General features: G+C 43.4%; 1 protein-coding gene across 5 annotated transcripts in view; it reads left to right on the plus strand.

The window, feature by feature from the left end:
- The window catches only part of adgrg6 (adhesion G protein-coupled receptor G6), a 131,652-nt gene extending 119,064 nt beyond the window's left edge, over positions 1-12,588 (plus strand). For all 5 annotated transcript variants that reach the window (XM_059648750.1, XM_048535908.2, XM_048535910.2 and 2 more), the window contains 3 exons: positions 887-988; positions 2,148-2,297; positions 8,977-12,588. In XM_059648750.1, coding sequence (XP_059504733.1) covers positions 887-988; positions 2,148-2,297; positions 8,977-9,155 — 431 coding nt within the window. In that variant the 3' untranslated portion in view covers positions 9,156-12,588. The remainder of the gene's footprint in view (positions 1-886; positions 989-2,147; positions 2,298-8,976) is intronic.
- The last annotated feature ends 3,308 nt before the right edge of the window (positions 12,589-15,896 follow it).

The following is a 15,896-nucleotide window of genomic DNA, read 5'->3' on the forward strand; positions in this document are numbered from 1 at the left end:
AGATGTTGGGAGCTGATGTATCATAAATAATTTTAAAAAGAAGTTGGATAGGTAGCTGGAGACAAACTGGCTAATTTAGAGACAACATGTAGGAATTAGCAAGATAGCTTCTTCAAAGAAGTAGCATCGCATAATGGGCTGAATGGCTCTCTTTTGTGCTATAAGCTTCTCTGAGTCCATGATTGAAGTCAACCTCCGTCTGCAACTTCTCAAGTCTCTTGCCTGCAATGAATTTCCTTATAAAGAGAATCGTGCATACTGAGCCCGAGGAAGGAGACTGTGGGAATAGAAAAGTTTAGAGACCATAATTCCAGAGTAAAGAGATATTGCAGAGTTGTAGGAAGGAAGGTAGTATATTAGGACTAGCATTTGGGACATAGAGGAATTGCTGGGGTAGAATATTTTACTTGTTGGAAGAATCTCACACCAAGGAAGTTACCATTCTGTCCATCATATCTGATTTTGACTCTTTGAAAGAGCTCTCCAATATAGTCCCATATCCAGACACTTTCCTCAAAACCCTACCAATCAGCTCGTTCCAAACGCATATTCAGTTACAAACGCAATCTGATCCCACCATCCCTTCAGAAAGTGCATTCCAAATTTGTATGGCCTTTATTTCCCCTCGAGCTTATTTGCTGAACAGCGTCTGCCTGGCCTCCCAATCATTTGCCAGAGGAAGCAGTTTCTACTGTCTCGCTCATCACAACCCCTCATTATTTTGCAAATGTTTATCTTCACCTGTAAGGGAACAACCACACCTTCTCCACTCATTCTGCATGGTTGGAATCTTCTGTCCATCTGCCCGACTTGTGTAAATGAATGATGGCGTTGGGTTAACTTTGGCCATACTGAGTTGTAACTGAGACCTTCTGATTAAACACAGGCTTCTTCATCTTCATGTTTCACTGCGCTCTGAAAGAGAATGTACAGAAGCAATGGAGGCGCTATCTATGCTGCGGCAAATTTCGACTACCAGAAAATTCCGGTAGGTCCCAGGTTGATTTCCATTTAAGCCTCTCAAGTTATCATGATGTAGAAGTGTACAAAGATTTACAGGTAAGGAGAGAGGACCATTTCACAGGATCACAGAATTACTGCAGTTCAGAAGGAGACCATTTGACCCACCGTGCCCACACTGCTCCATTCCCCAGTGCCAATCTCTTGCCTAGTTCCTCTGTCCCTGCACCATTTCTATCCAAATACTCAGCCACTGCTTTTTTGAATGCCTCAATTGAAACTGCTTCCACCACACTTCCAGGCAGTCGATCCCATACTTGAACTGCCCACTATGTGAAACTGTTTTCTTCTCTCATCACCCTTGCTTTATTTGCACATCACTTTAAACCTATACCCTCTTATTTTTTTCTTTCATGAGTGGGAATATTCTTTCGCTGTCTTGTCTTCTCTATCTAGCCCGCTCATGATTTTGAAAACCTATTCAACCTCTTCTCAGCTTTTTATGTCAAGGGAGAACAGTCCCAACACCTTCAATCTATCCTTGCAACTGAAGTTTCTCATTCCTGGAATTGTTCTTGTAAACTGCTCCTTCACTCTCTGTTGGTGACATTGTACACTTTTCACTGTACTCCTTTCATAACTTGAGTACATGTGACAATGAACCCAATTCTAATTCCACCTAATTCTAACTCATGTCTTTCCTACAATGGAGTGCCCACAGTTGTACTCCAGCTGAGGTCATTCAGCCTAATGCATCGAGAAATTGAAGGACATGCAACAAAACCACAGGAATTTATCCAATCCTTGTTTATGGCAGTCTTATTCAAGATTTCTCAAGAGTTAACATTTTGAGTCCAGTGACCCTTCTTCAGTACATGTTCTGAACGTCATTAAACTGAACATTAACTCTGCTTTCTTTCCACACATGCTACCAGATCTGCTGAGTTTCTCCAGCACTTTCTGTTTCCGTTTCAGATTTCCAGCATCTGCTGTTTCATTTCTTGACTGTCGGCCACACAGTGCCATCTGTGCGCGCGATTGACAGGAACTATGCTATTTCTCGTGAGAATCAAGCCGAGTTCCGTTCCTGGTTGTCAAAATGTTTGGCCTCATGTCACTAATCACTCACTGTTAAGTACATTTCTAGGAGTTTGTCTTAATGGCCATTTCTGATGTTTCAATTCTAGACTGGAGCCGAACAATCACAAACAACACCAAGAAAGTCAGCTCCGAAAACCTGGGAAAATCACTGTCATCCAGTTCCATCGGTTCCAACTCCACCAGCTGGACAAGTAAATTTAAGTCTGGTTCCAGCTTCTTTAAAAACAGCAGCAAGGGTAAGGCTGAGAGATTCTAGGCTCTTTGCATGACCCTGCAGATCATTCTGGGACCATTACTGTGTGCTCTTTACTTTAAGATAAATGCAATCTTCCAAATATACTTTTCTTTCACATTTCACCCCTCTAGCAACATTGGACTATATTCTCCAATCAGCAGTCAAGTAAGGATGCTCAATATTGCTTCAGAGAAAGCCACTCTCAAAGATCTAGTGATCTCTGCGGTGTGCATTTCTCCTTTCCCACTTGTAGCCTAAATCTGGAGCTAAGAAAAGCAGCTCTCCAGGACTCCATCAGTAGTGATGCTGACAGGAACAGTAAGCAGCCAATTACCTTGCAGTATTCTCACAGACAGGCAAGTAGGAAGTTAAAAACACTATCTTTCACACTAGTGAAACACTATCTTTCACTAGCAATATCAGGTTTTCGCTTTGTGAAATAAATGATTACTTTTGGACTAATGAGACAGTCACACCAACTGAGAAATAGGGAGGAAATTCTTTTGTTGCTTCTCCTTGCTCAGAAATATTCTTCCTTAGCTTCCCAATGCCAGGATTCCAATACTTGATAATAGCCTGCTGACTTTTTCAGCGTATTGCAGAAAACATTCAAAATTGCTGCAGTTGTCTCCAGGCAATACTCAAGCATGCAAAAGATTCCAACTGTGGTTCAGAAAGTTATGTCTTCAAAAAGTGCATGACATCCAACTCTGTTGTAGCTGTAAACACCAATATGCAAGAGGCCTCAAAATAATGAAACCCTGTTTGCAATATTGAGCTTTTCAAAAGCCATGAATTATAGGTTTCCGTTCGAGGCGCTCTGTTTAACAAATCTTGCTATGTTTTTGGAACAGGATGATGTCTTCTGAGAGTTTGTCCATACGCAGAGATGGGCTCCCTTTACAAGGTAACGCATGTTGGACAGAGGTGGCAGTAGTCACATGTTAGATCAACTCTTAAAGTCTTGTGTGTTCACATACAGGCAGCCTTCCACCTTGCACACGGTATGGCCAAGATACAACAGGAAGGCACATTCCTTCAGTATCCTATGCAATACTGGCTAAGGCTTGATGCTTTTGCTTGACATGCCTAGTCTGCACCCTGAAGACCTTCTCCTTGGCATGCTGGGATCATGTGGAGGTTTTTGCACCTCTACCTTTTGTTTGACACAACTGTGCCTGAGCACTGCACCGCTCTCTTTCAGCATGCTTTAAGGAATGACTTGGGTGGTGGTGGGGCAGGCGAGGTGGTCGATGGCTTTGTTGAGGGAGACTGATAGTGGTTCTCTTCACTGCAGAGTTCTGTGCATGTTACCGCTACCTTCTCTGACTTTTCCTCCAACTGTTTGGCTTGACTTCCTTCTGCACAGTGGGAGTTTGCACTTCTCCCTTGGTTCTATTGTCTCGGGACTGTGTCCTTATCTATATCTTAGAGTCTCGCTGGCTTCTCGATACTGGCGTGTTAATGACCATTGCATGAACCAGGGCCTTATGCTTGGGGATCTAATACTTTGAAAAGGAAGATTGTGTTTTTTCTGTTGAGCACCATGTGTCTATTATAAGGTGCTGCAGTGGTGAATTAAGTCTTTCAGAAAGTATGATGTTAGGGTACAGTACAGGGATAAGAAGGCATTGTAAGGCAGGAGCAGGGGGAGACCATTCAGTCCCTCTAACCTGTGCTTGCTGTTCAATACAATCATGGCTAATCTTCTAATTCAACTCCACTTTCCTGTCCAGTCCACCCATTTGTCAATTCACTGAGATGAAACCTCTGTTGATTTTGAGTATCCTTGTGTTGGCTCTTCCATCCTCCTTTTAGACATAGTGTGTGGTGTGTTTAGTTTGGGAGGGACCAGTGACTCTAAACCTATGGTTCCTGAAGTTTTCTGCGTGTGGAGGTTTTCCTTACCTCTTCTGTTTGGCTTCTGTATCCTCAGGAACCGAGATTGGTTACTGTGTAATGTGACTGCTCGTGCTGTAGCAGGTATGAACTAGGAGCACTTTGTTCCTTTTGGACCAGTAATTTGTATTACGATCAGCATTTTTTAAAGCGTGTTTTGTGCTGGAGAATAGAATACTTTATGAGCTATACCGCAATTACAACGTTAAATAATCACAACTCAACTGAAATAGAGTTAGATACGAGGCAGAGCTCTACCTCCTCTTCCTCAATGGAACAGCTGATCAATTTCCATTTCCCTGGGAGTCTTACCTATAGCCGAGATTATGGAGTGTTCTGAGCTTTAAACATGCTTCTGTTGAAAACCAGGCCATTGGCATGACCCCATTGTCGTGGGTCACCATGAGATGGAGGAGACTTTGATGGGGCAGTCTATACTGGAATCAGACACTGATTCCACAGGCAAAGAGACTATTTGTCCAATTAATGTACGATACAAGAAACAGCCGCTGGGAAATTCTACTTGGATCTTCAACAATATTGCTGTTCAATGGTTCATTGACATTCACTGCTGTGATTATTTGAATCAAGGTGATGCTTCTCTTTTGCATAGTCTCAATGTTTTGTGTACATCTATGGCTCACTGTATCAGTTTCTCAATTGTTTGTTAGCCCTATTGGTGTTCACGGGCCTTCACCAACTCCCAGTACCGGAAACCCACATATTTTAAATATTTTTTTTCTTCAACTCTTTCATGCAATGTGGCCACCATAAGCAAGCGTTTGTTACCTGACTCTTAATTGTTTTTGAAGTGAACGTTTTCAGAATTCAGTTACCAGACCTGAAACATTGGCTGTGCTTTCTCGCCACAGATGCTGTCAGATCCACTGAGTTTCTCCAGCAATTTCAGTTTTTGTGTCAGATTTCCAGCGTCTGCAGCCATTTTGTTGTGGGTCAGACACATGTAGGTCAGTCCAGGCAAAAGTGGCTGATTTCTTTCCCTAAATGACATGAAATAAACCAGATTTTTATTTTCAACATACTTTTGTGGTCAACCCTTCCATGCCCTCATACCTCCCTATCTCTTGGACCCCGACCAGCCCTCTGATACCTTGCGCACTTATAGTTCTGCACCCATGCATTTTTTGCTGCACTGTTGTTGGTCATGCCTTCAGCTGTTTGGGCCATGTCTGAAATTCCTTCCCCAAACCTCCCATCCTCTCTACCTCTTTTTCTCCTTTTAAAACTACCTGATTGGCCACGCATTTGGTCACCTGCCCTTCTGATTCCTTATACATGTTCCCAGTATAATATTTAATTTGGTGATGAACCTTCAAAAACCCCGGGGACATCTTATGACATAAAAAAGTTGCTATCCGAATGCAGGTTGTTGTCAGTTTGTCACTGTTGCACGAACAGAAGATGCCTGAGATAGTAGGAACTGCCAAGGCTGGAGAATCTGAGATAACAAGGTGTGAAGCTGGATGAACACAGCAGGCCAAACAGCATCAGAGGAGCAGGAAAGTTTGACGTTTCGGATCGAGACCCTTCTTCAGAAATGAAGAAGGCTCTCAACCTGAAATGTCAAACTATCCTGCTCCTCTGATGCTGCTTGGCCTGCTGTGTTCATCCAGCTTCACACAGAAGATGAGAGATAACAAAGTGTAGAGCTGGATGAACGCAGCAGGCCAAGCAGCATCTTAGGACCAGAAAAGCTGATGTTTTAGGCCTAGACCCTTCATCATTCTAGGCCCAAAACGTCAGCTTTTCTGCTCCTAAGATGCTGCCTGGCCTGCTGCGTTCATCCAGCTCTTCACCTTGTAATCTCGGATCCTCCAGCATCTGCAGTTCCTATTATCTCTCACACAGAAGATGCCTGAGATTTTTATGATCGACTATAGAGGCTATCAGGATTGGCCAATGAATCTTTTGGTAGGTGGAATTGGAGCCTGTGTCAGTACTGGATTGGTTGGAGGATGAGAACCTGAACCAATCAGATTTTACTTACCCTCAATAACTTTGTGCCCAAACAGCGAACCATTTCAAATGAATTGATGGTTACTGAAAATTGCAATGAAACCTAGACTTTTGTTGTAGGATCATTTAGATACAACATAGAGCAATGGAAATTATGTTTCAACTTTTCATGGTTCCATTTGAAAGTTGCAGAAACGTAAAGAAGGCATTTTGTACGCTTCCCCTTTATTGGTCAGTGCATTGAGTATAGGAGTTGGGAGGGTCATGTTGCAGCTGTACAGGACATTGGTTAGACCACTTTTGGAATACTGTGTGCAATTCTGGTCTCCCTGCAATAGGAAGGATGTTGTGAAACTTGAAAGGGTTCGGAAAAGATTTACAAGGATGTTGCCAGGGTTGAATGGTTTGAGCTACAGGAAGAGCTTGATTAGGCTGATGCCATTTTCCCTGGCACATGAGGGGCATGGATAGAGTGAATAGGTCTTTTTCCCAGGGTAGGAGAATTCACAACTAGAGGGGCATAGGTTTAAGGTGTGAGAGGAAGGATTTAAAAGGGACCTAAAGGACAACATTTTCATGCAGAAGAGGTGTGTGTATGGAATCAGCTGCCAAAGGAAGTGGTGGAGGCTGGTACAATTGCATCATTTAAAAGGCATCTGGATGGGTACATGAATAGGAAGGGCTTATGAATAGAGGGATATAGGCCAAATGATAGTAATGTAATGTAGGCATGCACAAGTTGGACTGAAGGATCTGTTTTCATGTTGTATAACTCAATGACTCTATGTCTCTGTTTCTAGACAGACATAGAATCAATTTTACCAAAATTGACGGTAGAACGTATTTTCAGATGGAGCTAATGTTTCTATCCCCAAAGACGTTTGGAACATAGGAATGGTAGTGGGCCATTCAGCCCCTCAAACCTGTTTCACTATTCAATGGCTGATCATGGCTGATCTGTGGTCTAACTCCATGAACCTGCCTTTAGCCCATATCCCTTAATACTTTTGCTTAACAGAAATGTATCTATCTCAGGAACAAAAGCAAAGCTGCTGGAAAAGCTCAGCAGGTCTGGCAGCATCTGTGAAGCAAAAGAAACAGTGTAAACCTTTTGGGTCCAGTGACCCTTCCTCAGAACTATTTATCTATCTGAGATTTAAAATTACCAGCTGATCCTGCATCCGCCATCTTTTGTGGAAGAGGGCTCCAAACCTCTACCGCCCGTTGTGTGTAGAAGTATTTCCTAACATCCCTCCTGAATATTGAGCTGACTGTGATAATTCTGCTGGCTGCCAACGTGTGGAGATGCCAAGATTCACAAACAATATGGGGAATAGGCTTGGAGTGATGAGTACTTCACTAAAACAATTATAACTGAGATTCACTCTCAAAATGTTACACAGTGAGGCCACCAAAACAAGCACCAAAGGTAAAAAGCTGGAAGTTTCACAATTCTGTTGGAGGCACAGTATAAACCCAGTAAAGATTATGGGATGATAGATAATAAAATGTGAGGCTGGATGAACACAGCAGGCCCAGCAGCATCTCAGGAGCACAAAAGCTGACGTTTCGGGCCTAGACCCTTCATCAGAGAGGGGGATGGGGTGAGGGTTCTGGAATAAATAGAGTGAGAAGGGGAGGCGGACCGAAGATGGAGAGAAAAGAAGATAGGTAGAGAGGAGAGTATAGGTGGGGAGGTAGGGAGGGGATAGGTCAGTCCAGGGAAGACGGACAGGTCAAGGAGGTGGGATGAGGTTGGTAGGTAGGAGATGGAATGGCGGCTTGGGGTGGGAGGAAGGGATGGGTGAGAGATTATGGGATGGGTGTGCTGCAGCACCATGGAGGAAGCTGCTGGTGAAAGGAGTCTAACAAATGGTGCTTGACCATCTACACTCTGTCCACTATCTCCTGAATCTCTGCTGCTGCTGCTAATGGTTCTGTGTACGTTAGTTACAATAGACAATAGGTGCTGGAGTAGGCCATTTGGCCCTTCGAGCCAGCACCATCATTCATTATGATCATGGCTGATCATCCACAATCAGAATCCTGTCCCTGCTTTAGCCCCATAACCCTTGACTCCACTATCGTTAAGAGCTCTATCCATCTCTTTCTTGAAAGTATCCAGAGACTTGGCCTCCACTGCCTTCTGGGGCAGAGCATTCCATATATCCACCACTCTCTGGGTGAAGAAGTTTTTCCTCAACTCTGTTCTAAATGGCCTACCCCTTACTTTTAAACTGTGTCCTCTTGTTCTGGACTCACCCATCAGCAGAAACATGCTTCCTGCCTCCAGAATGTCCAATCCATTAATAATCTTATACGTCTCAGTCAGATCCCCTCTCATCCTTCTAAACTCAAGTGTATACAAGCCCAGTCGCTCCAATCTTTCAACATATGATAGCCCCGCCATTTCAGGAATTGTTACAGGGATGGGTTGATGGTTTTAACAGCACTGAGTATCCCACTGCACGTTCGGTCTAACTCCTTTGGCATCACGTATGATAGCCTGACCGAAATGTTAATTTGCTGCTCAAAATTAGTTCCAATTGTGTTCGTTTAAGACTCATAAAGCCACAGCGACAAGTGAAATTATGAGCTAGGTTTTGGCAAACTGGGACAGTGTGCAGTGGCAGGAGAGGAGTCATTTACAGAATAATTGATCAGGAGCTCTACAATCAAACCAAAGTAGTACAAAGAGAGAGCTTGATGCTGTGAAAGATCTATTTTTGTCCTCACTTACCCCCAGTCCTAACCAAAGACAGTCTGAATGCCATGTTAACAGTGTCTTTGTTTTCCCACCTCAGGAGGCCTCTTTGCGGCTGTGACATCGTCGAAGTTTGACCATCTGGATGCCCATCGGGAGCCTGTCATTCCCATCCATAATGCCCTGGACAAGGTGACGTGTCAATACCCAACCCACTCCGACAACTTCTACAAGAACATCATGATGTCCGACAGCTTCAGCCACAGCACGAAATTCTGACCATCGAAAACACAATTCTCACGAGAAACAAGAGAGGAATGCCCCAGAAGGAGATGGACCTGAACCGTGTCTGTGTGTGTGTTTATGTATGTGTGTGTGTGTGTGTGTGTGTGTGTGTGTGTGTGTGTGTGTGTGTGTGTGTGTTTGTGTGTACTTTGATAATGGATCATTGGTGACTTGACACAGAGGGAAGGTGGAAAAGGCAAAGCAGAAAGGAAGTGGAGAGAGTGGCAGAGGAGTGTTGTGGTTACTTGGGAGTGAATTGGAGGATGGTGATTTAATACAGTGGTCTAGATGATATTATAAACTAACTGGGCATTGGTTAACTGGTTTATTGATACCATCTAAACTCTGGAACCAAGGCAGGATCCCTTACTTTGTCTCTATCTAGTAATTTAATAAAATTGGAATAGTTAGTACAGGTTGAATTACATGTGGATTCCCATTCTGAGAGAGTTAGATCATATGATGAAATATCAATTCTAAGGATCTAAGCTTGAATGCGGTCCACTATCCCAACTCCACCCTTGCCCCCCTCCTTATTTTTTTCCCACTCAGTTGTTCTTCCCTGTGAGATACCCATTTGAAATGAGATTGTGAGGCTCTGGCCCTGTTTCTGCTGTCCTTGGGGCCCACTGTGGGAAGATTTGCTAGACCTTGAGTGTTTTCTCAGAGATGCCCCAGGACGGAGAGTGTTTGCACTGATGCTCGGAGGAAAAGCGCTCCCCAGTTTCTAGTCTGAGCCACAAGGTAACGCTGGAGGGGAGGGCACTTCACTCTGTTGCCCCTGTCTTCTCTAGAATCATTTGCCACAGGCTCGAAAGGCCCCAGGATAAGAAGGAACACCTGACCCCAATGAATGCAAAGGACAATCACCAATAAAGGAATGACAGGTTGGATTCAAGAAAGAGTTGAATTAGGATATAAAGAAAGCTACGGCCCAATTTGTACTGCTCCCTTATGCCTACAGCAAGCAACAACAGCAGTCTTAGCAGAGAAACAGGCCATTTGGCCCATGTGGCCCATGTTAGAATTTATACTCCACATGAGCCTCCACCCACCTGATTCCATCCAACCTATTGGGTCAAGAGATAAATTAGCATGCCTTGAAATGGGAATGAAAAGGGGGATTAGTGTTTAAGGCATTTTACAGACATCAGCAAACAAGCGGCGCCACCCAATACAAAGGATTTTCATGCCAAAGGCAAAGGTTCAGTTGAGAACTGTGGATCTCACTGGCTGCTGTTACATTAATTAGTTTTGGTGAGAAGTGACTGATTGGGGCATGGAAGCTGCTGTCAGCTCATTGATAACGTAAGGAACAGCTTGGCCTCGGGTATGGTGAGTGGCTGGGCTGGGCAAAAACTTTGCTGATTCCAGGTTTGAACCACTCGGCTCAGTCGCCGGGGCTGGGTTTGGAACATCGAAATAGCCCAGCTGATCGATCAAGAGGCTGCAGTACACGCCTGCTAGTAGACCCGACTGGCTTTCCTTCTCTGAATCTAGCCCACTTGCTGCACCTGACCATCTCTGCAGGAGTTCAAAATTATAAGATGAGCTCCTCCGATGTTAAGCACTTTCTATAATTGAGCCCAGTTACCAGTTCAGGGAGCAAGGGGCAGATTATCATTATCATGATCACCCCAGTTTAGCTGTGACTCTATTTGACCTCAGAAGGTACTCTAGATCCATGACCAATGTTTGCAAATGGATTTGTCATGAAATGCTTGCAAATATTCCAGTATATTCATCTATGTGGATGGTCTGTTTCCAGCATTTTTTCTAATCTGCTGTACCTTCAGCAACCTGAGAGTGATGATGGCGCCCGTTTGAACACTTCAGAAGGCACATGGTGATACAGCAACATAACTGAGCCCATTGTGGTCAGGAAAATGAGGTGAAAGGACAAGGTGGACTCCGCTGGACTCCACCACGATTACTCAATGGTTTAGATCTTACAAACCTGCAGCTTTTAAGCAGGGAGAAAATGTGACCATACAGAAAACAATGGGGGGGTACTGGAAAGACTCAGCAGGCCTTGGCAGCATATATGTGGGGAGGGAAACATTTAGCTTTTCAAGATAATGGGAACTGCAGATGCTGGAGAATCCAAGATAACAAAGTGTGAAGCTGGATGAACACGGCAGGCCGAGCAGTGAGGATGTGGGAAAGGATGAGGCAGATTTTAAAGCCTTGATGTACTTGACTTCATTGACCTGGTGTGTGTATGAATTTGCATGTGTGTTTTTGGCTGTGAATGGCAGCAAGGCAGGACTGTAAAAACTAATGGCACATTTATCCCCACATGAAGGAGGGGCCATTCAGTCGTCAGATAGTGTTGCCTATGGTATAAAGCACCACCAAACGTCAACTGTCACAAGTGTTGGATCAAAGTGTAAAATTGTGAAAGATGACAACGTGTTTCATTGTCTGAATTACAAGTTGTCTAAAATTATACAACAGTCAATGAACACAGTCATCAATGCTTTGAGGGTTGCTCTGCCCTTGGAAAAAAACGTGTTGATTTGGAAATGCTTGTCAGCGAGTATTTAGTGCACCCTCTTGTGGAGGTGATTATAAATACCCGCTCTCAGCCTATTAATCAGGGAGTGCCAGCGCGGACACCTCCATTATGATCCATGATTCACCGACTGCACGGTCATGTGGGGTGCACCTCCCCTTTAAGAAAGGGCAAGGTTGAGCAAGCCTGACCTCCGCTGTGTTAATGCATCCCTCAGTAAGTGCCAGCCTCGAACAATTAAACTGCTTCGACTGCACCTCAATAAAAAAAACATGTTACTTTCTCTGTGTGAGATAATCATCAAAAGGGATGCTTGAAGGATTGACCATCACCCCTTGCCCAACAGAAAAACAGTAAACTTTGACTTCACTAATCTGGACTTGTTGCAAATCACCATGTTAGCTGTTTGTTCTGCGAAGTTAAGCACCTTTACTACTATGTAGTACATAAGAAAAAACAAAAGAAATGCAGATGCTGAAGATCTGAAACAAAAGCAGAAATTGCTGGAGAAACTCAGAATTCTGGCAGCATCTGTGGACAGAGAAAGAAACAGTGTTTCGAGGCCAGTCTTCTGAAGAAGGGTTGTACCTGACTTGAAACGTTACTTCTGTGTCTGTCTCCACTGCTGCTGCAGGACCTATTGAGTTTTTCCAGCAATTTCTGCTTTTGAAATAGTCTGTTTCAGTCCTTCTATATGATGTTCCTGTGTGATTCTACAATGTGACACTCCTCTCCTGACCCACTCCCTTTCTCATTGCCTTGTTTTGACATTTTGCTGTTAGTCTAGTCGCCCTGTAAATATTTATTTATTCCAGTCCTTGTCAATGTTGTTGACTAGTTACTATGCCGTTTGTAAGTGTCAATGTATTTTTAACTCTGTGAAACTATTTCAAATTGTTCTGATTTTTTTTAATGTACAAAAATAAATAAACAAAAGCTTTACTCATTAATGCCTTGGATGAAGAAAGTGAATGTGCAATCGCCAAGTTTGCAGATGATTCAAAAATAGATGGAAAAGCAAGTAGTGAGGGTGAAAGACCAAATCTACAGAGTGGTATAGAACAAAGAACAAAGAAAATTACAGCACAGGACAGGCCCTTCGGCCCTCCAAGCCTGCAGCAATCCAGATCCTCTGTCTAAGCCTATCATCTATTTTCTAAGGGTCTGTATTCCTTTGCTCCCTGCCCATCCATGTACCTGTCCAAATATATCTTAAAAGACACTAACGTGTCTGCGTCTACCACCTCCGCTGGCAACGCGTTCCAGGCACCCACCACCCTCTGTGTAAAGAACTTTCCACGCATATCTCCCTTAAACTTTCCTCCTCTCACTTTGAACTCATGACCCCTAGTAATTGAGTCCCCCACTCTGGGAAAAAGCTTCTTGCTATCCACCCTGTCTATACCCCTCATGATTTTGTAGGCCTCAATCAGGTCCCCCCTCAACATCTGACTCTCTAATGAAAATAATCCTAATCTACTCAATCTTTCTTCAGAACTAGACAGGTTAATTCAATGAGCAAAAGCATTGAATTGGATTAAACTCTGGAAAAATGTGAGGTTATGTCTTTTGGCTGGAAAATTGGAGGAGCTGAATTTAAATAGAGCAAGACTGCTAAAAGCACAAAAGGATTTGGAAATGCTCATGCAAAAATCACAAAAATCTAGCATTCGAGTTCAACAGCTAAGAGGGAAGGCAATGAAGTATTGGCATTTATTCTAAAGTGAATGAAGTATAAAAATAAGGAAGTCTTGCTGAAACAATACAAGGCACTAGTCAGGTTTGGTTTCTTTCCCAGGTTGATATGCTGGGCCTTGGAAGTGGTCAAGGGAAGGGTGGCTTTGGGAATGGTAAGATTTTCTTATGAGTAAGTTGAGGTTGCACGCAAAAAATTTAGAAAAATGAGAGGTGACCTTATTGAAACATATAGTATTCTTAAGGGGCTTGACAGGTGGATGTGGAGAGGATATTTCCTCTTTTGGGAGAAACTAAGATCAGAGGGAATAATCTTAAAGTAAGAAGTTGCCCATTATTTCTTCTGATCGAGGGGAGTGAGTCTGTAAGATTCTTCTCTGCAGTGGTCTCAGGTAAGGCAGATGAGCTCACGGCATGGTTAGCAACATGGGATTGGGACATCATAGCAATTACAGAGACATGGCTCAGGGATGGACAGGACTGGCAGCTTAATAGATGCGATAGCAAGGACAGAAAGGGGGGCAAGAGAGGAGGGGAGTGGCATTTTTGAGTAGGGATTACATTATGGCTGTATTTGGGGAGGACTTTGCTATGAATAGGTCCAGGGAAGTTATTTGCGTTGAACTGAGAAGTAAGCAAGGGATGATCACCTTATTGAGATTGTACTATAAACCCCATGCCCCATAATAGTCAGTGGGAAATTGAGAAACAAATTTATAAGGAGATTTCAGTTATCTGTGAGAACAATAGGGGATTTTATCTTTCCAAACATAGACTGAGACTACCACAGTGTAAAGGGCTTGGATGCAGAGGAATTTGTTAAGCTGTACAAGCAAATTTTCTTATTCAGTATGTGGAAGCACCGACTAGACAAGGAGCAAAAGTTGACTTTTTCTTGGGAAATAAGACCGAGGTATCAGTGGGGACGGACTTTGAGGCCAATGACCATAATTCTATTAGTTTAAAAAAAAGTGGTGCAAAGGATAGGCCAGATCTAAAAGTTACAGTTCTAAGTTGGAGGAAGACCAATTTTGATGGCATTAAATAAGAACTTTCAAAAATTGATTGGGGAATGGATGTTTGTCGATAAAGGGATGGCTGGAAAACAGGAAGCCTTCAAAAACAAAATAATGAGAGGCTAGAAACAGTATGTTCCTGTTGGGTGAAGGTCAAGGCTGGGTAGGTGTAGGGAATGCTGGATAACTAGAGAAATTGAGGTTGTGAACAAGAAAAGCAAGGAAGCATATGTCAGGTATAGACAACAGAGACCAAGTGAATTCCAAGAAGAGTGTAAAGGCAGTTGGAATATTCTTCAGCGGGAAATCAGGAGGGCAAAAAGGGGACATGAGATAGCTTCGGCAAATAGGGTTAAGGAGATGCAAAGGGATTCTACAAATACATTAAGGAGGAAAGGCTAACTAGGGAGAGAATCAGGCCCCTTAAAGATCAGCAAGGCCGCCAATGTGTGGAACCTCAGGAAATTGGGGAGATTCTAAATGAGTATTTTGCGTCAGTGCTTACTTTGGAGAAGGATATGGAAGATTAAGAATGTGGGGAAATAAATAACGACATCTTGAAAAATGTCTATATCACAGAGGAGGAGGTGATGAATGTTTTTAAAAGCATAAAGGTGGATAAATCCCTGGGATTTGATCAGGTGAACCCTAGAATGCTGTGGGAAGCTCGGGAAGTGATTGCTGGGCCCCTTGCTGAGATGTTTGTATCATCGATAGCCACAGGTGAAGACCAGAAGACTGGAAGTGGCTAATGTGGTGCTACTTATCTAAGAAAGGTGGTGAGGAAAAGCCAGGGAGCTGTAGATTGATGAGCCTGACATCGGTGGTGGGCAAGTTGTTGGAGGGAATCCCGAGGGACAGGATTTACATGTATTTGGCACGGTCAGGTCTGATTAGGGATCGTCAACATGGTTTTGTGGTGGGAATTCGTGTCTCACTAACTCGATTCAGTTTTTTGAAGAAGTAACAAAGAGGACTGATGAGGGCAGACCAGTGGATGTGATCTGTATGGGCTTCAGTAAGATGTTTGGCAAGGTTCTTGATGGTAGACTGGTTAGCGAGGTTAGATCACACGGAATACAAGGAAGGATAGCTATTTGCATACAGAACTGGCTCAAAGACAGAAGACAGAGGGTGGTAGTAGAGGGTTGCTTTTCAGACTGGTGGCCTGTAACCAGCAGTGCGCCATAAGTGTCGGTGCTGCGTCCACTGCTTTTTGTCATTTCTGTAAATGATTTGGATGTGAATAGAGGAGGTGCAGTTTGTAAGTTTGCAGATGGTGCCAAAATTGGAAATGTAATGGACCGCAAAGAAGGTTACCTCAGATTAAGATGGGACCTTGATCAGGTGGGCCAATAGGCTGAGGGGTAGCAGATGGACTTTAATTTAGATAAATGTGAGGTGCTGCATTTTGGTAAGGAAAATCAGGGCAGGATATATATACTTAATGGTAAGGTCCTGGAGAGTGTTGCTAAACAAAGAGACCTTAGAGCGCATGTACATAGTTCC

Source organism: Stegostoma tigrinum, chromosome 9 (genome assembly GCF_030684315.1).
Source record: "Stegostoma tigrinum isolate sSteTig4 chromosome 9, sSteTig4.hap1, whole genome shotgun sequence".
Lineage (NCBI taxonomy): Eukaryota > Metazoa > Chordata > Chondrichthyes > Orectolobiformes > Stegostomatidae > Stegostoma > Stegostoma tigrinum.